The sequence below is a fragment of the Ahaetulla prasina genome, chromosome 1 (assembly GCF_028640845.1).
Source record: "Ahaetulla prasina isolate Xishuangbanna chromosome 1, ASM2864084v1, whole genome shotgun sequence".
Taxonomy (NCBI): Eukaryota; Metazoa; Chordata; class Lepidosauria; order Squamata; family Colubridae; genus Ahaetulla; species Ahaetulla prasina.
This window is the reverse complement of record NC_080539.1, coordinates 6297354-6322978: the sequence shown is the minus strand read 5'-3', so window position 1 is coordinate 6322978 and position 25625 is coordinate 6297354. Positions and strand designations below refer to the sequence as shown.

The following is a 25625-nucleotide window of genomic DNA, read 5'->3' as shown; positions in this document are numbered from 1 at the left end:
AAAAAAACCCACATCGGTTCAAGAAAGTCTTTCTGAAAATATTGCTCCGTAGACTTCTCTCATAACGGGTTTCTCTCTTATTAATTTTTTTTTTTTTTGCAAATTCTTTTTTTTTTTAATGGCACTTTCCTGTCTTGTCCAGCGAGTCCATAAGAATATCCAGTTCCCACGAAGAGATGAAGCTACTACACAAAGAGTACATACAGATGTCTGGTGTTTGTACATGAGAAGAGAGAGAGATTGAATGTGTCCACGAAGTTGCTAGGGAGACTGGTATGCCAATCCTTGTTTGTTCGTTTGTTTTTGTTTTTACCAATTTTTGGAGACAAACACTTGGATTCTCAGGATGTATTTACATGAGCAGAGCCTTCCGCGATATCCTAATTCTGAAACGCTCCCTCCAGATTACTTTTAATTCTGTGAAATGTCTAGCCTATTGAAGAAGAAGAGGAAAAAGTAAAATACAAAGGAGAGCACGTGTTATTTTTTACAACTCCACAGCAGCCATGGGTCTTGTGGTATACAGGGACTTGGCCTTAACATCAAGAAAATACTCTCGCCGTGACCTTGATGGCAACCAAGGGAAACTTGCCCAAGATGGCTTCTTAGGAATTTGTTCCTACGGCCATTTAGAGGGTTGGGTGAGCAGAGGGTTAAACCTTCCGGGCAGAAAAGGGACCTCTGCTCAAAGAGAAACCCATTGAGCTTCGGCTTCAGTCTCGCTAACCGTTGCCACCGCTTGGCGTCGCAGAAATGAAAGTGAGAGAAAATGGAAGCTTTTCTTCCCCATGACTTGAACCACAGGCCTTCGGGCCCGGCGGGGATCGGGGCCTCCACCAACACCACACTGCATTCCCCTGGGCTGGAAGAGCCCAAGTTCACGGAGCCCCGGAGTGCCTTCTGCCCCTGGAGAGAAATGTCGTCCCTTCTCTTGCCCTCTTCCAAAACGCCTTGACTCAAAATCGCCCTCTTTGGTACACCAGCGCTGAAGACTTGATCCGGAGAAAGGCGTTTGGCACTGTGGATTTTGCCCGCTTCTGTTTTCCTCAGGTCTAAGCAGCCGGGGTCTTCGAAGACGTTGATGGTGGAACTTGCGCTCAAGGTAGTTCTGTCTGTGAAGGAATCTACTCTGCCGTCGTACCCCAGATCGGCAGGTGCCGAGACCTGGTGCTGAGGCCATTGTCTCTTGCAATCTCCCTGGTTCTCTTTGTCGTCGCCGCTGTCCTCTTGCCCGCCTTGGAAAGAGTTCTCGGTCCACTCGGATTCCTCACCGACGTTGACGACGGCGCTCATGTCCCTGAGGAAGACCACGATGACTGTGATGTTGTCGCTAGAGCCAGCATCGCGAGCAGAAGCCACCAGCTTGTGGGCTACCATGCTGCTGTCCCCGTTGTTCTCCTTCAGGTGGTCGGCCACCACTTTCACCGCCTCGTCGGGGTTCACTGTGTCGTAGAAGCCATCGCAGGCTAAAATGAGGTAGTCCTCCGATCCATCCAGCACTGTGGATCCAGAATCTGCGTCTCCACAGATGTATGGCTTGTGCTCTGCATCACCTGGAACAGGTAGACAAAAACAACAACCAACAGATTTAGGGTTCTGTTCTGTCCCCCTCGCCTCAGTCTGAGCGATGACTTAATTAGCCGGCACTATCAGCTCTGGCAGCAAACTAGTGAGCATTTGCCAAGTGTCTCTGTTATCTCCCTTGATGCCGATGAGTCAGCAAACAGTACTTCAGCTCTAGTCAAGCTGTTGATTTGCCTGCTATGAAGAGGCACAGCAGCCCTTGCTGCTTTTATATCCTGTGGGGTGTGGCTCCATGACTCAGCACTTCCTAGGCCTGCCCCACCCCCGCTTCTGTTGTTCCCGCCTTTCCTGCCTACAAAAGGTCCAGCCAGGCCTGACTGCCATCAGCTGGGTCTGGAAGCGTGGCCTGAGGGGTGGGGGAAGAGTCAGGGGACGGAGGCCTCGTTATCTCCTCCACCTGGCCTGCTTCTGGCTCCTGGAGCTGAGCCAGGGAAGCCGGTGCTCCCGAGGTAAGTCCTGATGGCCCTTCCCCCTCACTTTCCAAGTCACTTTCTGGCAGGGGGCTCGGCTCAAGGGGCGCAGACAACAACAGGTTCTGACACATCCCCGTTAAACCAGGGGTTTCAAACTCAAGGCCTGCAGGCCAGATCCAGCAAAGGATCTATGGAAACAGCGAAGGACCGGACTGCGGTGCATTTGCCAGCAAAAATAAAGCTTGGGTGGACCGCACTGGCAGAGGGTTGCAGGAGGCCATTGCAGCTGAAAACTGAGCTCGGGAGCCCATTTTCTCTGGCAGAGCGCTCAGGGCCACCCCAGGCACCTGTGATACAAAGGACGTCGAGATGGCTACGCCCACCCTGGCCATGCTCACCAGGAAGAGATTGAACAACGGTTTGTTCAAAATTATATAGGGTCTCCTGCCCGAGCAGGGGGTTGGCCTAGGCCAGGGGTCTCCAACTTTGGTCCCTTTAAGACTTGTGGACTTCAACTCCCAGAGTTCCTCGGCCAACTCCTCTGGGAATTTGAAGTCCCCAAGTCTTAAAGGGACCAAGGTTGGAGACTCCTGACTTAGAAGACCTCCAAGGTCCCTTCCAACTCTGTTATTAATGCTGTTAGAACGGACAGCCTCAAAATTGTCCCTGAGGTTTGCTTTTAATCTCTTCTCTGGAGCCTTCCAATGCTTTACTTGGCTCCGCTCCAAAAGTATCGAGTAGACATTTTCATTCAATTTGCCCACCCTGGCTGCAGCGCTTCCTGACTACCAGCAACCCACATTAACAATTGTCTATTGCAAAGGATACAACAGGTAGCATTTTTTCCCCTACCAATGGCTCTGGAGACAGAAAGACTTCCGTTGACTCGCCATGCTCCAAACCAGACCACGCAGCCTCCAAGGGCCTCGATGCGTTTCTTCTCATCCTAAAACAGAAGAGAATTCACCTGTTGGCTGAACTTCCTGCTGCTGCAATGGAATCTACCTAACTACTTCACGCTTACAGTACACATATTTCATCAATTTTCACCCCAAAACATAAAAACAAATTATTCTATCTATATCTACCCATCCATTTAAAAAAACCCTTTTTATAACCCTGTAATCCCTTAATTTGGGGTAGAATCGGGACGGCTGGATGGAGCTGTGCGTTTACTGGCTGGATGCCCTTCCTGATGCCGCACAGTTCACAGCAGAAGTTTTTTCTTTGCACCCTAGGAGAGAAACATCTGCTTCTACCTAGGATTGAGCGCTTAACCTTCCAAGTGGGAGGCGAGCATCTTCACCACTAGGCCAGCATGCCATACTTTCCCTCCCTCATCTCTCTCTATCATCTATCTATCTATCTATCTATCTATCTATCTATCTATCTATCTATCTATCTATCTATCTATCTATCTATCTATCTATCATCTACCTCCCTATCTTTCTCTTTCTATATATATATCTATTTATCTATATCTATCTATCTATCCATCCATCCATCTTTATACCTATCTATATTTATCTCTTTCTATATCGATACCTATCTCTCTTTCTATATCTACCTACCTACCTACCTATCTATCTATCTATCTGTCTGTCTGTCTGTCTATCACCTCCCTTCCTCCCTATCTCTCTCATCTGTCTATATCTATTTCTCTCTCTCACTCTCTCTCTCTCTCTCTCTCTCATCTATCTATCATCTTGTAATTTTGTTGTACTCCTTCACTAAGGCCTCCTGCCTTCATACAGCTGGTGGTGCAATGAAGCTCAAGACGGGGAGCCAGCAAGTAGGAGTGGATTTTATGCAACCGCTTATGATCCTGTGCACGCTGATCTTCCGCTCATCTATCAATGGACAGGCTTTAATCCAGGAAGCCCTCCCTGGCACTCGCTCAACAGTTGTCTTAACAACTTTGAACCGTCAATACACAGGCTGCTGAAGGCCCAGATAGAGGCAGTTACGTAGATGACCCTACACAAAAGGTGCCTGGTTTTGACCTTCCTCGCCAGCATGGGTCAACTCTGAACAGGGTCCATACCCAACATGGTGTCTGCCAGGTCTCATTGTTTTGAAGTGGGGTCTTGTCTCTGCCCCCACCCCAGTATGACTGTGGTGCTCCTCAACAAAATATCCACCCCATTGTGTCGGAATGTCCATCAAGAGCTTACATAGGCCCAATGTCTGATTTTTTTTCAACATAGACCACCCTGTCCTTGAATGGCTGGGTGGACTGGACATTAACATTTGAACTACTATAAGTCCATGTATTTGCCATACTCTAAATAAATAAATCTATCATCTGTCTATATCTATGTATCTCATCTATATCTATCTCAGGGGTCTCCAACCTTGGGAACTTTAAGCCTGGCGGACTTCAACTCCAAGAAGTCTGCCAGGCTTAAAGTTGCCAAGGTTGGAGATCCTTGATCGATTTCTTTTCTTCTTTTCTTTTCTTTTCTTTTCTTTTCTTTTCTTTTCTTTTCTTTTCTTTTCTTTTCTTTTCTTTTCTTTTCTTTCTCTCTCTCTCTCTCTCTCCCTTCCTTCCTTCCTTCCTTCCTTCCTCTCTTTCTCCCTCCCTCCCTCCCTCCCTTCCTCTCTCCATCTATCTATGGCAGTGGTTCTCAACCTTTATAGTGCTGCGACCCCTTTAATACAATTCCCCACGATGTGGCGACCCCAACCGTAAAATTCATCGCGGTGATAGTCAGCGATCTCAGCACGCCTCAGCAGCCACAGAAGGGGGAAAAAAGCAGCAAACTGTTTTTTTGAATTTATCACGCCTGAAGCCATATTGGCTAGCGATCTGAACTGCTTGCGATTGCCTTGAGGACGGAGGCATTAAAGCGGAGACTCCTCCCCTATTAAGTTTATCGCGCCTGAAGCCAGATTAGGCTAGCGATTGGGAGTGATTGCAGCTGGCTTGAGAGGGAGACATCAGAGCAAAGATTTCTCTCTTTTTTAATTGATCACGCCTGAAGCCGAATTCGGCTAGCGATTTGAAGAGCCTGCAGCTGGCTTGTGGAGTCAACCATTGGAGCGCGATTCTTCGACTCGCAAGTATACTTCCCATATTTCCGATGGTCTTAGGCGACCCCTGGCAAATCGTCATCCGACCCCCAACGGGGTCGCGACCCACAGGTTGAGAACCGCTGCTCTAGGACTTGCCATAATGTGGGAGCATTTGGGGGATAGCTGGAGCAATAAAGGGGCAATTTGAACTGTGTGTTGCCTCTTTGCCTTGCCTCAGGTCAACGCAACACCAGTTAGCAAACGCACAGACTCCGCACACACTGGGCTGCCATCAACTGAGTCCCCATTTTCTCTGAGGGGTTTTGTAGTCCTAGAGCGGACTCACCTCCCGGTCTGGTTTATGAGGCTTCATCAGTTCTACCGCCTGGCCCCTTTTCACGAGCATGACTTGAGAGTCCCCCAGCCAAGCCACGTACAACATGTTCCCTCGGATGAAGGTCACAACGCCTGTGGTGCCGCATCGCAAACTCTACAAAGAGAAAACACAAAGCGTTGTTTGGGCACACTTGAGAAAAAGGAAACCTTAAATGAAATACTAAGATCGAATACATCTGATGTAAGGGGCGACAAGATTTTAAGGGAGAAGCATGAAAGATTTACCAAAAAGTCAATAACAGTTGAAACTTTAAAAAGGGCAAGAGATGATGGATAGATAAGAGAATACTTTCGAACAGACCAGCTATTTTACTAATAATTAGAAAAAAGGGGTAGGAGTTAGAAATTGTGAAAATTATATTATGTATACTGATATAGAAGAGAATACTGTATTTTTCGGACTATAAGACACACTTTTGTCTCGCAAAAGGGTCTGAAAATGTCTGTGCGTCTTATAGGCTGAATATTGCCGAAGCCCCGCTCACCCGCCAGCTGTTTTTTGGCCTCTGCACCAGTGGTGAAATCCTCTGAGTTTTGCCACCGGTTTGCTGCATGTGCAGTGGGCACCAAACATACTTCACTTGCATGCGCACTGCAGGCGCTACTGCGAAGCACAAAAAAAAAGCTTAAGAAGATAAGTAGAAGAGCGAGGGGGGGGAACAGCTGAGCTGCGTGATTTAGATTTGCTAGAAAGCAGGACTTTTTTTTTTAATTTGCATTTATATCCCCCCCTTCTCCGAAGACTCAGGGCGGCTTACACTATGTCAAGCAATAGTCTTCATCCATTTGTATATTATATACAAAGTCAACTTTTATTGCCCCCAACAATCTGGGTCCTCATTTTACCTACCTTATAAAGGATGGAAGGCTGAGTCAACCTTGGGCCTAGTGGGGCTTGAACCTGCAGTAATTGCAAGCAGCTGCTGTTAATAACAGACTGTCTTAGCAGTCTGAGCCACCAGAGGCTCCTGCTTTCTAGCGAATATAAATCACGCAGCACAGCTGATCATTGGACATACTGGTTCGGATGAACCAGTAACATTTTTTTAACATAACATAACATAACAACAGAGTTGGAAGGAACCTTGAAGGCCTTCTAGTCCAACCCCCTGCCCAGGCAGGAAACCCTACACCATCTCAGTCAGATGGTTATCCAACATTTTCTTAAAAATTTCCAGTGTTGGAGCATTTACAACTTCTGCAGGCAAGTTGTTCCACTTATTGATTGTTCTAACTGTCAGGAAATTTCTCCTTCGTTCTAAGTTGCTTCTCTCCTTGATTAGTTTCCACCCATTGCTTCTTGTTCTACCCTCAGGTGCTTTGGAGAATAGTTTGACTCCCCCTTCTTTTTGGCAACCCCTGAGATAGTGGAAGACTGCTATCATGTCATCCCTAGTCCTTCTTTTCATTAAACTAGACATACCCAGTTCTTGCAACCGTTCTTCATATGTTTTAGCCTCCAGTCCCCTCATCATCTTTGTTGCTCTTCTCTGCACTCTTTCTAGAGTCTCAACATCCTTTTTACATCGTGGCGACCAAAACTGGATGCAGGATTCCAAGTGTGGCCTTATAAAGTGGTATTATCACTTCACGTGATCTTGATTCTATCCCTCTGTTTAAGCAGCCCAGAACTGTGTTGGCTTTTTTGGCAGCTGCTGCACACGGATGGCTCATATCTAAATGGTTGTCCACTAGGACTCCCAAGTTTTTAGTTTTACTACCAGTTCGGCCGAAAGGCTGCAAACCGATAGCATTTCATCCCTGTTCTGCGCACCCCATTTTTGGGCCTTTTTTGGCCCATTTTCGAGGCTTTTTTCAGCCTGTTTTTGAGGCTTTTTTTTTTTTTTGGTCTGTTATCAAGGCTTTTTTCAGCCCATTTTTTCTGAAAATGGTACATTATAACCACTATGTGTACACAAATGTTAGAAGCTGAAAGATTAAGATTGTGTATATCTAAACTATATTAACTATTATTATTACTGTGTGTAAAATATAATGACCCAGACAATACTTTGTCCACCAAGCACCTACGGATGTTAAAAGAAAAAACTATTTAAAAAATTATTTTAAAAGAAGGAAACAAAACCTTAGTTCGGGCTCTTCTGACCCTCCCCGACCAAGCCTAGTTGGAGAAACAGAATGTAAACCAGATTCTTTGTAATCCAGGTAGTCCTCGATTTACAACAATTCACTTAGTGACCGTTAAAAGTTATAACGGCACCCCAAAAAAAGTTACCGTTTTTCACACTTACGACCGCTGCAGCATCCCCATGGACATGGGATCTAAATTTATAGGCTTGGCAAAGCGACTCATATTTATGACAGTTGCAGAGTCCCAGGGTCATGTGATCTCCTTTTGCGCCGTTCCGACAAGCAAAGTCAACGGGGAGATCAGATTCACTTAACAACTGACTTCCTAACTTAACACGGGCAGTGATTCACTTAACGACCGTGGTAAGAAAGGTCGTAAAAATGGAGCAAAAATTCACTTAACAACCGTCTCGGTTAGCAACAGATGTTTTGGGCTCTGTCGTCATCGTAAGACAAGGACTACCTGTGCAGATTCATATATTTTTGAAGCGGCGCATGCAGTAAAAGAGATTTTTTACCTAGCTGTTTGAAATACTGATGAGCATTTCTGATTTGGAAAGCCTCAACTTTAAATTTAAATTGAAATAGTGTGTTTTAATTTTTGTATATGTCTTTTTAACTTGGCTGTAAACCGCCCTGAGTCTTCGGAGAAGGGCGGTTTAGAAATGTAAATAAACTAAACTAAACTAAACGCCCGCAGCAAAAATCATTTTGAAAGCTGTCCTAACACATGACTTAAGGAAAGAAAAAAAATGAAGAGCATCCGTGGTTATGTACCAAATCAGTAAGTGTTAATATGAGCAGTTATTTTTGTTCAACCTTTCTATTAAAGGAACAGACAGATAACCGGAAAAGTCTACCGGCTTTGCAGTGATCAAAGCCATCCAAAATAGTTTCCACTCCAGGCAAAAATAAAGCTTCAGGGATTTTCTCAAGAATAGGAAATAGTTCAGTCAATGAGTTCTAGACTCATTGTTAAGGCCAGGGTGAGATCAATTCGCCAAAAAAACCCACCAGAATTATATTATGACTTCCTATACCCCTGCTTGAAATTCCAGGTAGGCAGTCTGGCTCGCAGGAAAATAAATAAAATATTGGCAGATTTTTCTTCCGAACGACGACAGGCAGTGGGACGATGGGTTCACTTAACAACCACCACAGAAAATGTCATAAAACGGGTCGGTCACATGAGTGTTTCCAGTTATGAATCATGAACGTATAATGGAAATTCCGGCCTCTGATAAGTCGAGGACCGCAGGACAGGTAGTCCTCAACTTACAACATTGTTCAAAGGAACAATGGTACTGAAAAAAAAGGTGACTTCTGACCACTGCAGCATCCCCATGGTCACGTCATCAAAATTTGGTTGCTTGGCAACTTGTTCATATTTATGATGCCGGCAGTGTCCTGGGATGGATCACGCGATCCCCTTTTGTGACCTTCTGTCACTCAAAGTCAATGGGGGAAGCCAGATTCAATTAATGAAAGTGTTACTAATTTAACAATCGCAGTGATTCCCTTAAGGAATGTGGCAAGAAAAGTCGTAAAATGGGGCAAAACTCACTTAACAAATTTCTCACATAAAGCAACATAAAGTCTGGGCTCAATCGTGGCCGTAAATCGAGGTTATCCTCTATCAGAATAGCTCTAGGTAAGGAATACGGTGGCTCATGTGGTTAGAAATGCTGGGTTGGAGGTTAGCAAGCCTGTGTTCGAGACCCGTATGCTGCTGCCTGGCAGGGTGAGCTCCTGTCATTTGCTCCAGCTCCTTGACAGGGACATGAAAAAATCCCCGTCAGGCATCCCCCAGGCAATGATGAAGTCACCAGCTAATAACCTTTCATCCCAAAAGTGTCGTAAACCAGGGGTCCTCAACCCCCGGCCACTACCAGGCCACAGCCTGTTGAGAACTGGGCTGCACCAAGTGAATGTGCATGCATGGGTGCAGCTCCACTTGCACAAGCATCAGGTGAGCTCCATTTGTGTGGGCGGTTTGTGTGCATGCCCGGCCACTTGTGCAAACAGAGCTACGCACTATGCACGTGTGCTCTGGGTCCCCTGCCCCCCCCGCTGCTGGTTTGCAAAGCTGGAAAAGTTGGGGACCCCTGCCTTAAACGGTGCCCCCAACAATGGAATGGGGGCTCTAGATCAGGGGTGTCAAGCTTACAGCCCGCAGGACGGATGCGTCATGTGCTGGCCACGCCCACCCACCCACCCACCCCCGGTTTAGCAAAGGGGCGAAAAGTTGCAATACGTCACGTGATGGCAATGTGTCATTGTGAGTTTGACACCCCAGTTCTAGACTCAGTCCAGTTGTAAAACCAGAGGTGTCTGAAAAACCAAGTCCTTCCCCGCTCGCCCAACCAGAGAATTCAGCTCACCTCTCTGGCTGCCTTCTGCACAAAACGTTCATCCGTCACCCGGAAGGCTTTGCAGAGGGCTTCGGCGGGGTCATGCTGGAACGCTTCTTGGTGCACCAAATTCACGTGCAGGTGAATGGAGGCGTAAATGGCAGCGTCCACTCCTCCGTGGCCGTCGAAGACAGCAAAATAAGCCTGCTCCCCTTGATCCTGCCAATCGAAAAAGAGGCAAATCAAAAGAGAGAAGAAGCCAAGGGCCAGCAGCTAGGTTACGCAGAGGGCCTTTCCATGAAAAAAATTAAGTCAGGCTGGACTAAATTAATCAACTAAAAATCATGCACGGGGGGGGGAGCGGGTTATTCATCCAGTGGGGCAGGGGATATGGCCATGATGGCGAACCTACGGCACGGGTGCCACAGGTGCCATGTAGAGCCCTCTCTGTGGGCACATGCGCCGTCACCAACTGCTGTTCTGGTTTCTGGCATGCGCACCAGCCAGCTGGTCTTTGAGTTTCCAGCGCTCTGGCGTGTGCACCTTCCAGTTTGGGCACTCGGTGCCGAAAAGGTTCGCCATCACTGGGATATGATGGGCCTCCTCCGGGTACCATCGGCCCAACGATGGTCGGCTGGCGACCCCCAGGGGGAGGGCTTTCTCTGTGGGGGTTCCTGCCCTCTGGAATGAGCTGCCTCCGGGGCTTTGTCAACCCCCCGACCTCCGGACCTTTCGCCGCGAGCTCAAGACGCTTCTGTTTCAGCGCGCAGGGTTAGCTTAAAAGTAGTTTTTAAATGGGGTTTTTAAATGGTTTTTTTTTAACTCTATTCTAATTTTAGGCCATATATTGAATTAGTTTTTCATACTGTTTTTAACCTGTGTTATATGTATTTTTTGTATTTTTATTGGCTATGAACTGCCCTGAGTCCTTCGGGAGAAGGGCGGTATACAAATCTAATAAATAAATAATAAAATAAATATGGAAACTGTCAGGTTGAAGAATCCAGACCACACGTTAAGCTCCAGTTCAGCTGATTTATTGCTCAGGCCTACAACGCGAAGATTTAGTCCATGGTCAGCGTGAAATTGGCACAAGGTAACAGTGGAATGGAATTCAAGAGAGGTTGGGCTTAGACAGCTTGCGGGAACCAGTGGTGGTATTCAGCCGGTTCGCACAAGTTCAGGCGAACCGGTAGCAGAAATTGCGGGTGGGCCGCTCCGCCCGCCCCAGCTCTATATGTCTTCATATTTATGCACGTTTTTGGGTGCATGTGCAGAAGGCGCGCGCACGAGTGAAGCACACACGGCTCACACTCACATTTGCAAACCAGTAGGGAAAAAAAGTAAATACCACCCCTGATTCTAAGCTGATTACTGTCTTGACTCCTCCTCCCTCCTCAGCATGGCCCTGCTACACCTCCTACAGCCTAAGGGGCTGCCACAAAGGAGTGGAGGGTCCACCTATTCTCCAAAACACCTGAAGGCAGAACAAAAAGCAATAGGAGGAAATAAATCAAGGAGGGAACCAACCTAGAACTAAAGAGAAATTTCCTGACGGTAAGAATAATTAATCAGTGGAACGGCTTGTCTCCAGAAACTGTGGGTGTTTCAACACTGAAGGTTTTTTAAGAAGAGGTTGGACAATCGTCTGGAACGGTCTCCTGCCTGAGCAGAGGGTTGGACTAGATGACCTCCAAAGTCCCTTCCGACTCTTTTTATTCTGTCTAACCAGAACAGCAATGGTGTAGTCCAGGGATCATCAACCTTTCGGACCTCGGGGACCACTAAATGCATAATTTTAAATTCCATGGACGACTAATATGATCTGCTTAATGACTGGGTGGGTAGGCGTGGCCAACTCAATGTCACTCACATCGAGGAGTGCCTTGTTAGCCTCTATTTGCCCCTTCCCTCCCCACTCGGGCTCCTTAGGGCCCCAACAGGAAGCAGGAGTTGGAGCTAAGAGAAGGAGTTGGCAAAACAGCTCAGTTCAAATTGGATCTGACCGAGAAGGAGGCTCAGTAGAAGCATCTCACTGAGGACTAGGAGCATAGGCTTTCCAAGCAGAGGGAAGACCTGCAGGAGTGCAAAGCCAGGTACCAGCGCCTGGAGGCTCAGTGGGCTGAGATGGTCAGCCAGTTCCAGGCCATGAGGCAGTTCCACTGGAACAAGGCCCCCCGGCTCTTCCCTCCAGCCTTCATTCAAAGCCCCACACCAGGAGGCTGAAGCAGACCCCAAGTCGGAATTTCTGTCCCCCTCTGACCCACACAAAAAGACCCCAAAGGGGGAGACACTCTGCAGCAACAAAAACGGTCATTGCACGTATCTGTCCCAGGGGCCGTAGTTTGAGGACCCCTGATTTAGTGCAATATAAAAAAATGCAAATATTTTCTCTGTGGACAACCAAAATTTTCTCGCAGACCACCAGTTGGTGACCGCTGGTATAGTGGAATGTAGTCTGGATTCCCAGGAGGAGGGGCTGCATTCCCGAGGACCAAGGGACAGCAAGGTTTAGATCATTCGGTTGGGAGGAAGAGGCTTAACAGGGCTCCTCCCTAAAAGCTCTCAGAATATATTTTTTATTGACGTGGCAGTCTGCTTTAGGTTGGCAAGATTTTTCTGTCTATATTAATATTTTTATTTATTCGGAAAGTCCATATGGCCTCTCAACTCACAATGACAGTTGCATCTGTCGCTTCTTGTTCTGCCTTCAGGTGCTTTGGAAAATAGGTTGACACCCCCCCGCCTCTTCTTTGGGGATAGCCCCTCAAATATTAGAACAGTATTATCATGTCACACCTTCTTTTCATTCAACTAGACGTACCCAGTTCCAGCAACCTTTCTTCATATGTTTTAGCCTCCAGTCCCCTAATCATCCTTGTTGCTCTTCTCTGCAACTCTTTCTAGAGTCTCCGCATCTTTTTTTATAGGATAACGACCAAAGCTGTTTCCAATATTCCAAGTGTGGTCTTACTAAGAACTTATAAAGTGCTACTAACACGGTCTTGATCAGAGGTGGGCTTCACATAGGTTTAATAGTTTAATTCACATAGGATAATTAGAACTGCAGAAAAAATAATTGCTACCAACCTGCCTTCCATTGAGGACCTGTATACTGCACGAATCAAGAAGAGGGCCGTGAAAATATTTGCAGATCCCTCGCATCCTGGACATAAACTGTTTCAACTCCTACCCTCAAAACGACGCTATAGAGCACTGCACACCAGAACAACTAGACACAAGAACAGTTTTTTCCCGAAGGCCATCACTCTGCTAAACAAATAATTCCATCAACACTGTCAGACTATTTACTGAATCTGCACTACTATTAATCGTTTCATCGTTCCCATCACCCATCTCTTTCCATTTATGACTGTATGACTATAACTTGTTGCTGGCAATCCTTATGATTTATATTGATATATTGACCATCATTTGTGTTGTAAATGTTGTACCTTGATGAAGGTATCTTTTCTTTTATGTACACTGAGAGCATATGCACCAAGACAGATTCCTTGTGTGTCCAATCACACTTGGCCAATAAAATTCTATTCTAATTCTAATTCTAATTCTATTCTAATTTAATTTAACAACCGGTTTACCCAGAATCGAACATGTGCTGCCTCAAAAACACAGCGATTGTATAGGACGGGGTAGCTTCGCTCATGCGCACGCCTTGCACACATGCGTGCTGTGTTAAAAACACAGCGATTATATAAGACAGGACAGCCACTGGCCGCATCTACCGGTTTAACCGAACCGGCTGAATCCCATCCCTGATCTTTGATTCTATTCCTCTGCTGATGCAGCCTAGGATTGTGTTGGCTTTTTTGGCAGCTGCTGCACACGGCTGGCTCCTATTTCAGGATTAGGGTCCTTCAAATATAGTTGAGGAACAACAAAATAAACTGCTTTGGAGTAACTGCAGAGTCGGTTTGGGAGCCTGACAAACGGAGATATCGGGTGTGGAGTTCCTTCATTATATAAGGTTCTCACCCGCACTCCCTTTCTTAAGCTTAATTGCAATAAGAAACATTCCCTTGGCACCCATCTAGATTCTATACAGGGTGGATAAAAATTGATGCTTTTTATAAATAAATAAATAAATAAAAATCAGATTTAAAAAAAATTAAACAGAGTTTTTTTAAATTTAAATCGGATGTTTTTGATTTTTATAAAATTTATTTTAATAAAATGCTTTTGGAATAAAAAAGGCTATCTAAAAATAGTTTTCTGTTTAAGATATATTAATCATTTATCGTATTTTTTGGGGTATAAAACGCATCTTTTTCCCCCCAAAAAAGAAGGTAAAATTCTCAAACGGAGGTTTCAGAGGCTAAAAAAAGCCCCAAACGGAGGTTTCAGAGGCTGAAAAAAGCCCCAAACGGAGCTTCAGAAAAAAAAGCCCCAAACGGAGCTTCAGAAAAAAAGCTCCCAAAGAGCTTCAGAGGCTTTTTTTTTCTGAAGCTCTGTTTCGGAGGCTTTCAGAGGCAGAAAAAAGTTTTTTCTGAAACAGAGTTTCAGAGGCAGGAAAAAAAACCAAAAAAAAAAAAAAAAAGCAATGCGCAGAGCTCACAACCAAGGAATCTGTTGCTAAAATTCACCTCTGGGAACAGCTGATTTGGGGGTATTCCGGGAGGCCGATCCACCTGCTAATCAGCTTCTTTCTTATTTTCCTCCCCAAAAACTAAGGTGCATCTTATACTCCGAAAAATACAGTAGTTTATTCAGCATGAAACGGACCTTAGTTATGTAGCATGAGGCTGTGTATTTTCTGCAATATTTACATTTTTGGTAAACTCATTCAATGAATCCAAGCTCTGGAAAGATGAAATAACAATTGCTCTTTAAATCGACTTGATTTAAATCAAGCCTTTTTTACTAGTGATTTAAATCATGATTTAAATCGATTTTAAATCAAATCCACCCTGATTCTGGCTACCTAGAGTTTCATCTAACACGTCTTTGCTACCTGCTGGCAGGTCTCCTTTTTACCTCCAGGTTGAAGAGGGTGTTGAAGTCTGGAATGCAGACATGCTTGTCTTCCATCTTGCGTCGCATGTTCTTAATGGCGTGGATCGATGTCTCGTAGTACCGACACGGCTTCGTCTGGAGGGGGAAGTCCTTCACCCAACTGCTGCAAATATTGTGAAGCTTGGTAAACACAGTCCGGGCCAACCTCTCCGTCTCCACCTCTGTAAGGAAAGCCAACACCATGGTAAGAATGAAGAACGCCTTGTTGAAATCCAAAGGAATATGCTGTCAGGGATCCGACTAATTAAAACACGCCTCTCAAACCAAGCTTCAAAAGAAATACAGTTGTTTATTAGGAGCTTTATGTCAGCACCTTCCCAAGTGAAGCCAGCTCTGACCCTACATAATTTACGCACCAATTATGACCCTGTTTCCCCACCCCCTCGGGATGTGTCATCAATCACATTCGCCACCGGAGCAATTTCGCAGGTTGTAGAAGTCACTGCCTTCGGCTGCTGTAGGTAACCCTGGGATACAGCCTTGAGAGAGATAAGCGTGGAATTTGCATCTGTCTTTAGTTGCTGTGCCATTTCTCCCATTTCCCATCCCCCCTGGCCTATGGCAACTCAAGAGCAGACCATATTATCTACCAGGAGTATTAAATCTTTTTCCTTTAATGTTTTCCTGAAATGCTAGATACAGATAATCCTCCCCTTACAACCATTTGTTTAGTGACAGTTCGAAGTTGGAACGGCATTGAAAAAAGTGAGTTGTGCCCTTTTTTCGCACTCACGAATGTTGCAAGCACCCCCAAGGTTACGTAATCAAAATTTAGACATTTGGCAACTGATTCCTCTTTACGACGGCTGCAGTGTCCTGGAGTCATTATTTTTTGCGACCTTCTGACAAACAATGGGGAGGCCACTTAACAACCGTGTCACTAACTTGTGTCACTAAGGGCTCTGTGTGGCTCAAACTGCTAAGACAGTCTGTTATTAACAGCAGCTGCTTGCAATTACTGCAAGTTCAAGTCCCACCAGGCCCAAGGTTGACTCAGCCTTCCATCCTTTATAAGGTAGGTAAAATGAGGACCCAGATTATTGGGGGCAATAAAAAGTTGACTTTGTATATAATATACAAATGGATGAAGACTATTGCTTGACGTAGTGTAAGCCGCCCTGAGTCTTCGGAGAAGGGCGGGATATAAATGGAAATAAATTTTAAAAAAAACTTAAAAACTGTAGTGATTCGCTTAACAACTGCATCGAGAAGGGTCGTAAAGTGGGGCAAAACTCACTTAACAACTGTCTTGTTTAGCAGTAGAAATTTCAGGCTCAATTTGTGGGTCATAAGTCGAGGACTTCCTGCATAAGCACATCCTAGTGCAAGGGTGTCAAACTCAAGGCCCAGGGCTGCATGCGGCCCTCCCGAGCTCCGTTTTCGCTGACAAAGGATTGCAGGAGACCATTGCAGCCGAAAACGGACCTCGGGAGCCAGTGGTGAGATCTGAACCGGTTTACTACCAGTTCGCTGGCTGCGCATGCGCGCTGCGCGCACACATGCGCAGTGCGCACCACGCACCAAATGCAAGGTGTCCACGCACACGCACAGTGCACGTCAAAAGGAGGCATGGGGTAAGTAGAACAGCACGCGTGGGGGGAAGTGATCAGCTGTGAGCGCGCAATCTTTTTTTTTTTTTAACTTTTAAAAGCATTTTTTTAACAACCTATTCGGCTGAAGAGGTTATAAAAAAATGCTTTTAAAAGTACAAAAAAAAGAGGCTCTGTCGATCAGGCAGCTCAGCTGGGATCATCAGAGCCTCTTTTTTTACCTTTTAAAAGCATTTTTTTTAAAGATGCAGCAAGCGAGGAAGTGGGCAACCGGGCGATTGGATGGGCATGGGGGGAGCCTGTTTTCTCTGGCAGAGAGCTTGAACCACCACAGGCACCTCCCAACATGAGTGATGTCATGTTGGTGATGCCAACCCTGGCCACGCCCTCCACCCTTCCAAGATCAAACACAACTCTGATGCGTCCTTCGATGAAATCGAGTTTGATAGCCCTGCCTTAGTGCAACCTTGTCCTGAAATGGTATAGGTCTAGGTAGATCTCCTGCTTGAGCAGGGGGCTGGATTAGAAGACCTCCAAGGTCCCTATTCTGATTCTAGTTCTGATTGGTTTTAATGTTCTAAATCCCCACCCGGAAACTGATAGACGGAAGCCGCGAATTGGGTAATTAAATATTCCAACATAAATCATCATCATCTTTTAACGACCCGATAATCCCTTGCAGGGTGGAGTCTGGGCAACTGAATGGAGCAGAGTGATTTACTGGCCGGATGCCCTTCCTGTCGCCGGTGCGGAGTTTTGTTCGGCAGATAGATTCTCATTGTGTCCAGAGACAGAAATATCTGCCTCTGCCTAGGATCGAACTCACGGCCTCCTGATTGTGAGGCGAGAGCGCCACCTCTAGGCCACCGCACCAAATACTCCAACATAAATAGGGTGAGAATATTCCCTTCAGACAAAATCTTGGTGAGAGTAAAATTTCACCCAGCTGATTGATAGTGGCTGATTGATAGTGGCGCCTTTGCAAACTCATTCATTTACCTGTGCACAAAAAAAAAAAATTCTCACCTACCAAAACCAGCGAACAGCTTAGTGTGAATGAGTCACTATATTTTTGCATGAAATTACAAAGACCGGCACTTCTCTAGATTTTTGAAACGGCTTAGTTTTAGCATTGCCGGTAGTCCTCCACTTACGACCATCTGTTTCCTGATTGCTCGAAGTTACAATGGCACTGACAAAAAGGAACTTAGGGCCATTGTGGCATCCCCATGGTCACGTAATCAAAATTTAGAGACTTGGCAACTGATATATATATGTCTGTGTGTGTATAAAACCTCAGAAATATATATATATATATATTTATATACATATAAATATATATATGTAGGTCTTTGGTTATTCGGGTTTTCTCCCACGTAAAATTGGAAGTGTCTTGGCGACGTTTTACGGGAGAAAAGAACCATATCTAAACACCGTGAAAACCTCAGAAAACAAATATAAATAAATATATATATATATATATATATATATATATATATATATATATATATATATATATATATATATATATATATATATATATATATGTCTGTGTGTATAAAACCTCAGAATATATATATGTAGGTCTTGGTTATTCGGGTTTTCTCCCGCGTAAAATTGGAAGTGTCGTGGCGACGTTTCGACGAAGTCTCATTCGTCATCTTCAGGCTTCAGCTTCGTGCTTCTGGGAGCAATGTGTGTTTGCAGCTGTTTCTTCCTTTTTAACTGCTAGTGGGGGTTTGAACTGATTGGGTGGGAGCTTGGCTGTGCTCTGATTGGATGGGGGGTTTTTTGTGCTCTGATTGGCTGGGGGTGTGTCCTGTGTTGGTGGGGGCTTGGTTGTGCTCAGATTAGTCTGAGTTGCAGGGGGATTTGAGCTGGTGAGCTGCATTGCTGTTGTTTGGCTTCGTGTTTGTGGTCGTGCTACATCTTCATAGTGGGTGTCTGTCTGCTGTATGTATGGATTGGAGGGGTTTGAAATGGCTAATGTGCTAATGGCTAATGTCAAACTAATGACATTAATGAAATGGCTAATGACATTAATGAAATAGCTAACATGGATAAATTAACAATGAAAATAAAGGATAGAGGAGAATGAATACTATTTGATATGGAATCTATTGGTATAACTGATTAGATAATAGATGTAAAGATTAGGAAATTAACAAAGAGGATTGAGGAGCTAGAAAATAGAAAATGTTAAAAAATACAGAGTAATAACTATGTACTGCATATAAATGAACATATTATATATTAGCATATATAAGGGAACTGCATGTATGTAACATATAGGGAAGAAAATGTATTTATACCGGATATAGACTGATATTGAAGTGTTGCAAAGATGACGAAAATTGTGATATGAAATGGAAAAAAACAGAAAGTAACTCATATTTATGACGGTTACGGTATCCTGGGGTCACGTGATGACCTTTTGCGACCTTTTGACCGGCAAAGTCAATGGGGAATGTCAGAGTCACTTAACAACCAAGTGACTCACTTATGAACTGTGGTGATTCACTTAACAACGGTGGCAAGAAAGGTCGTGAAATGGGGCAAAGCTCATTTAACCTATGTCTCACTTAACAGGGGCCTCTGGTGGCTCAGACTGCTAAGACAGTCTTATTAACAGCAGCTGCTTGCAATTACTGCAGGTTCAAGTCCCACCAGGCCCAAGGTTGACTCAGCCTTCCATCCTTTATAAGGTAGGTAAAGTGAGGACCCAGATTGTTGGGGGCAATAAAAGTTGACTTTGTATATAATATACAAATGGATGAAGACTATTGCTTGACATAGTGTAAGCCGCCCTGAGTCTTCGGAGAAGGGCGGAATATAAATGCAAATTAAAAAAAAAAGAATAGAATAGAATAGAATATAGAATAGAATAGAACGTAGAGAAGAATAGAATAGAATAGAATAGAATGTAGAGAAGAATAGAATAGAATAGAATATAGAGAAGAATAGAATAGAATAGAATAGAATAGAACGTAGAATAGAATAGAATAGAATATAGAGAATAGAATAGAATAGAATAGAATGTAGAATAGAATAGAATAGAATGTAGAGAAGAATAGAATAGAATAGAATAGAATGTAGAATAGTATAGTGTAGTATAGTATAGTATAGTATAGAATAGAAAAGAATAGAAAAAAATAGAAAAGAATAGAATATAAATAGAAGAGTATAGTATAGAATAGAATAGAATAGGAATAGAATAGAATAGGGCCTCTGGTGCCTCACCAGGGCCACAGGGCCTCTGGTGGCTCAGCAGACTAAGTCTGTCTGTCTGTCTGTTATTAGAACACAGCAGCCTGCAATTACTGCAGGTTCAAGCCCGGCCCAAGGTTGACTCAGCCTTCCATCCTTTATAAGGTAGGTAAAATGAGGACCCAGATTGTTGGGGGCAATAAGTTGACTTTGTATATAAATATACAAATGGATGAAGACTATTGCTTAACATAGTGTAAGCCGCCCTGAGTCTTCGGAGAAGGGCGGGATATAAATGCAAATAAAAATAAAATAAAAAATAAAAATGGAAATTTTGAGCCCAGTTGTGGTTGTATGTCGAGGACTACATGTAGAGAAAGAAAATTCTTGGGTTGCCTTCTAGTGCCTCCAGGAAGGCAGGACGAGAAACGACGGATGGAAACTAATCATGGAGGGAAACAACCTTGAATTAAGGAGAAATTTCCTGACATTTAGAACAATTAACCAGTGGAACGGCTTGCCACCAGAAGTTGTGGGTCCTCCAACGCCGGAGGTTTTTAAGAAGAGATTGGAGAGCCATCTGTCTGAAATGGGGTAGGGTCTCCTGCTTGGGGGGGGGTTGGGTTGGATTAGATGACCTAAAAGGCCCCTTCCAACTCTGTTATTCTGCTATTAAGACCTCCAAGCTTCCTCCCAGCTCTGTCCTGATTGATTGAAAAGGAACAGAAATGTGCATTTGTGCTGGAAGAGGAAACCATGTTAATACTGGCAAGGGCAGCCCCCCCTGGGGATGGCACACTGCTGTGTGAGCATCATCAATAATTACTGGTTCACTTTATTATTTCTTTTAAAGAGCCCTCCGCAGTTTATCCGCCCCCATGCAGCTGTAAATTACTCATCAATCCTTAATGCTAGAGTGCTGAGCTGGGGCTGAGTCAGCCGTCACCCTGTCTAGGCTACCGCCAGGACCTCCTTCCCCCCCTGCTAGGAAGCCTTCATGGAAGCAGAAGTCCCACTTGATCTCACAATGATGCCCTGGTTGGCCGAGAGAGGCTGCGTAAGAAACGACGGCTGGTTCGCAATCCGTTGCACGGCGTCTTCGTACGTTAAAAAAAAAAATAATCCCAGCTTTTTCAGGAGTGCTTGTAATATTAGGAGGCAGAAGAGGTGACGCAAGGGCGAGGACCGAGAACGGTTAGGTTTATGGGGTCCTTGGTGCCCCTCTTGAGCTGGGCGGTTTGCTTGCAGACGTTTCGTGACCCAGCCAGGTAACATCGTCAGTATCAGAGGGGAGTGGGGTTTGCTCTCTGTTTCTATACAAGTGGCTTGGCCTGTCAAGTGTTGGTGGGGAGCGTTCTTGGTGGTATTTTGATTAGGCAGATGATAGACAGATGATAGATAGATAGACAGACAGACGTGTGGATGGATGGATGGATGGATGGATGGATGGATGGATGGATGGATGGATGGACGGGTGTGTGTGGGTCATTGGTGGATAGCTAGCTACCTAGCTAGATAGCGAGATAGCTAGATAGATAGATACGGATGAAGAGAGAGAGAAAGAGATGGATGGATGGATGGATGGATGGATGGATGGATAGATAGATAGATAGATAGATGATAAATATGGATAGATAGATAGATAGATAGATGGATGGATATGGATGAATAGAGAAATAGAGATAAATAGATGATAGATAGATAGATAGATAGATAGATAGATAGATAGATAGATAGATAGATAGATAGATAGATAGGGATGAAGAGAGAGAGATGGATGGATAGATAGATAGATAGATAAATAGATAGATAGATAGATAGGGATGGAGAGAGAGAGAGAGAGAGAGATGGATGGATGGATAGATAGATCTGGATGGATAGATAGATAGATAGCTAGATAGATGATAGACGATAGATAATGATAAGAAAAATAGATAGATAGATAGATAGATAGATAGATAGATAGATAGATAGATAGATAGATAGATAGATAGATAGATAGATAGATAGATAGATAGATAAATAGAGATGGATGGATGGATGGATGGATATGGATTAATAGAGAGATAGAAATAGATAGATAGATAGATAGATAGATAGATAGATAGATAGATAGATAGGGATGGATGGATGGATAGATAGATAGATAGATAGATAGATAGATAGATAGATAGATAGATAGATAGATAGATAGATAGATGAGGGAGGGAGGGAGGGGGATGGCCGTAACTCAAGGACTACCTGCATTGGGTTTTGTAAGTGCAAGAAGACACTTGGAGTGGAGCAGCTGCTAACAACTCCCAGCATCCTCAACCGTTCCAAGTCAAGGATGAGATTCTGAGAAATGTCAGCTGTTCTCAGTGACTGTCAAAAACATTTATGCCGGTTTCACCGATCTCAATTTGAAATTAATGAGGGGTTTGCACAGCCGAATAAGAACGGGATCCGTTTCCTTCACCGAAACAGAGCCACCTCAACAAACGCAGCCAAAAATAAGCCACCGTCTCCTTTGCTCAGCACTTCATTTATTTCGTTTTTATTTTTATTTTAATCTTTGGAACAAAAGCAGAGGGAAGGAAAGATGACAATCTCTTTTGCAGGCTGAACAATAAACAGGCCTGTCAGCGTGTCCTAGAAATAGTTGCCTCTCCTCCTGACTAGCGTTTGGGGATCTAACTCAGCAGATACTCTGGAGTGAAAAATTTACTTGGCCTTGAACTTGGCGGGTGTAAACTTTTCCTGCACCATATAAGTGGGGGAAAAAAGATCAACTTGGCTGAGATGGCAAAAATCTCAGCCTTTTTGAAAGACAATACGCAGGAAAGATATGTAATTGAATGGAAAAAAATGGATTGATTATCTACAAAATCTGTTATTAACAGCAGCTGCCTGCAATTACTGCAGGTTCTAGTCCCACCAGGCCCAAGGTTGACTCAGCCTTCCATCCTTTATCAGGTAGGTAAAATGAGGACCCAGATTGTTGGGGGCAATAAGTTGACTTTGTATTTAAATATACAAATAGAATGAAGACTGTTGCTAACATAGTGTAAGCCGCCCTGAGTCTTCGGAGGAGGGCGGGATATAAATGCAAATTTAAAAAAAAATAGATATCAGATTAAGAGATATCAGATTGCCTTTGAATAACAAGGATGTATTATTTTAGAATGTTATGGGGGAGGTTAGGAAATGAAAAGACTCGGATGAGGTTAATTGGGTTGGAAGGGAAAATTTTAAACTATGTTTGGCTTATGTGTAAATAATACCTTGTGATTGACCCGGGAAGCCGGGGGAGGGGGTGGAGGGGGTGAAGGGAGGGGGGGGAGGGGATTTTGAGTGGCGGGGGGAATGTTTGTTTGTTTTCTAAAACTTTTTCAATTAAAAAAAAAAAAAGGAAAACTACTTTGGCTTTTTATAAAATGTCTTGTATCCTGACAGCATAACCACCAAAAAAAAAAAAATCAAAAATATCAAAAATATTAAGATCTTCATAAAACCTCCCAATTGGCTGCATCCAAAAGGAAAGTTGATGCCAAAGTCCACAAAACAAGCTGTGTAGTTAGTCCTCGACTTACGATCATAATGAAGCCCAAAATTTATGTTGTTAAATTCAGCAGGTTCTGACAGGTTCTGGAGAACCAGTAGGGGACATTTTGATAGTTTGGAGAACCGGCAAATACCACCTCTGGCTGGCCCCAGAGTGGGGTGGGAATGGAGATTTTGCAATATCCTTTCCCCAGGAGTGGGGAGGGAATGGGGATTTTGCAATATCCTTTCCCCAGGAGTGGGGTGGGAATGGAGATTTTGCAATATCCTTTCCCCAGGAGTGGGGAGGGAATGGGGATTTTGCGGTATCTTTCCCCTGCCACGCCCACCAAGCCACGCCCACGGAACCGGTAGTAAAGAAATTTGAATTTCACCACTGGTCATAAGTCACTTTTTAAAATGCCGCTGTAACTTTGAACGGTCACTAAATGAACGGTTGTAAGTCGAGGACTACCTGTAAAAAGTCATCTTAAAAGCTTAAAAAAAGAATATGTGCCTGAAACCACCAGCCTTAGGGAATATTCGATATGTTAGTCGGGTTTTGTATTAGGATCGATTTTGTATTATGATAGCTAGCCATAAAGAGGCAGCCGTTGGCTTAACATAACATAACATAATATAACGTAACAACAGAATTGGAAGGGACCTTGGAGGCCTTCTAGTCCAACCCCCTGCCCAGGCAGGAAACCCTACACCATCTCAGTCAGATGGTTATCCAACATTTTCTTAAAAATTTCCAGTGTTGGAGCATCCACAACTTCTGCAGGCAAGTCGTTCCACTTATTGATTGTTCTAACTGTCAGGAAATTTCTCCTTAGTTCTAAGTTGCTTCTTTCTTTGATCAGTTTCCACCCATTGCTTCTTGTTCTACCCTCAGGTGCTTTGGAGAATAGTTTGACTCCCTCTTCTTTGTGGCAACCCCTGAGATATTGGAACACTGCTATCATGTCTCCCCTAGTCCTTCTTTTCATTAAACTAGACATACCCAGTTCCAGTCCCCTAATCATCTTTGTTGCTCTTCTCTGCACTCTTTCTAGAGTCTCAACATCTTTTTTTACATCGTGGCGACCAAAACTGGATGCAATATTCCAAGTGTGGCCTTACCAAGGCCTTATAAAGTGGTATTAACACTTCACGTGATCTTGATCCTATCCCTCTGTTTATGCAGCCCAGAACTGTGTTGGCTTTTTTAGCAGCTGCTGCACACTGCTGGCTCATATCTAAATGGTTGTCCACTAGGACTCCAAGATCCCTCTCACAGGTACTACTATTGAGCAAGGTACCACATATACGGTACCTGTGCATTTTGGGGTTTTTTAGCCTAAATGTAGACCTTACTTTTTTCACTGTTGAATTTCAACGGTTTATAACGGTTGGTCTCCTAGAATTCCCTAGCAAAATCAGTTTTCCCCAACCTCAGCAACTTTTAAGATCTGTGGACTTCAACTCCCAGAATTCCCCAGCCAAAGCAGTGTTTGTCAAGCTTGGTTGCTTTAAGACCTGTGGACTTCAGCTCCCAGAATTCTCTAGTCAATGCATAGCTGGCTGGGGAATTCTGGGAGTTGAAGTCCACAGACCTTAAAGTGAGAGCTTAAGAAACACACTCTTCTGTGTCATGTTATTTTCTTACTTACGTATGATCCCATCTGGACTGTCCTCGGGCTTGGGCAGGTAAAGATTGGAGAGGTCACTCTGCAGGACTTCGTCCGCTGTTGCCCGGGCTAACGCTGCTGCCAGGAGAGAGGGGCAGTTACTGGAAGAGAAGAAAGAAACGAGAAAGATTTTGAAACCTTGACGGGTAAAAAGAAAAGAGCCAAATGCAGAACAGCACCCGGGTCGGATATGAGATGGAAGCGACGTCTCTGAGAATTTTGAAGATTTAAGATGAAGAGCCCTGGTGGCTCAGTGGTTCAAATGCAGTATTGCGGGCTAACTTTGCTCACATTGCCAGGAGTTCGATTCCCTTAATCCTGACCGGCTCAAGGTTGACTCAGCCTTTCATCCTTCCAAGGTCGGTAAAATGAGGATCCAGATTATTGGGGACGAGAGGCTGACTCTGTAAACCACTTAGAGCAGTGGTCACCAACTGGTGGTCCGTGGACCACCGGTGGTCCACGAGAAAATTCTGGTGGTCCGCAGAAAAATTATTTGCATTTTTTAAATTGCACTAAATCAGGGGTCCTCAAACTACGGACAGATACATGCAATGAATGTTTGTGTTGCTGCAGAGAGTCTCTTCCTTCGGGGTCTTCTTGTGCGGGTCAGAGGGGGGCAGAAATTCCAACTTGGGGTCTGCTTCAGCCTCCTGGTGTGGGGCTTTGGGCGAAGGCTGGAGGGAAGTGCAGCTAGTGGCGAAGAGCCGGAGAGCCTTGTTCCAGTGGGACTGCATCATGGCCTGGAACTGGCTGACCATCTCAGCCCACTGAGCCTCCAGGCGCCTG

General features: G+C 44.5%; 1 protein-coding gene across 3 annotated transcripts in view; it reads right to left on the bottom strand.

Moving 5' to 3' along the window:
- Positions 1 to 475: 475 nt before the first annotated feature.
- PPM1E (protein phosphatase, Mg2+/Mn2+ dependent 1E) overlaps positions 476 to 25625 on the bottom strand; it is a 259054-nt gene continuing 233904 nt past the window's right edge. For 2 of the 3 annotated variants that reach the window (XM_058164069.1, XM_058164071.1), the window contains exons 2-7: positions 24819 to 24937; positions 14846 to 15045; positions 9881 to 10069; positions 5359 to 5502; positions 2850 to 2943; positions 476 to 1553 (exon numbers count right to left, since the gene is read on the bottom strand). In XM_058164069.1, the coding sequence (XP_058020052.1) occupies positions 481 to 1553; positions 2850 to 2943; positions 5359 to 5502; positions 9881 to 10069; positions 14846 to 15045; positions 24819 to 24937 (1819 nt within the window). In that variant the 3' untranslated portion in view covers positions 476 to 480. Of the gene's footprint in view, positions 1554 to 2849; positions 2944 to 5358; positions 5503 to 9880; positions 10070 to 14845; positions 15843 to 24818; positions 24938 to 25625 lie in introns of all 3 variants that reach the window. The other variant, XM_058164070.1, reaches the window with a different exon arrangement.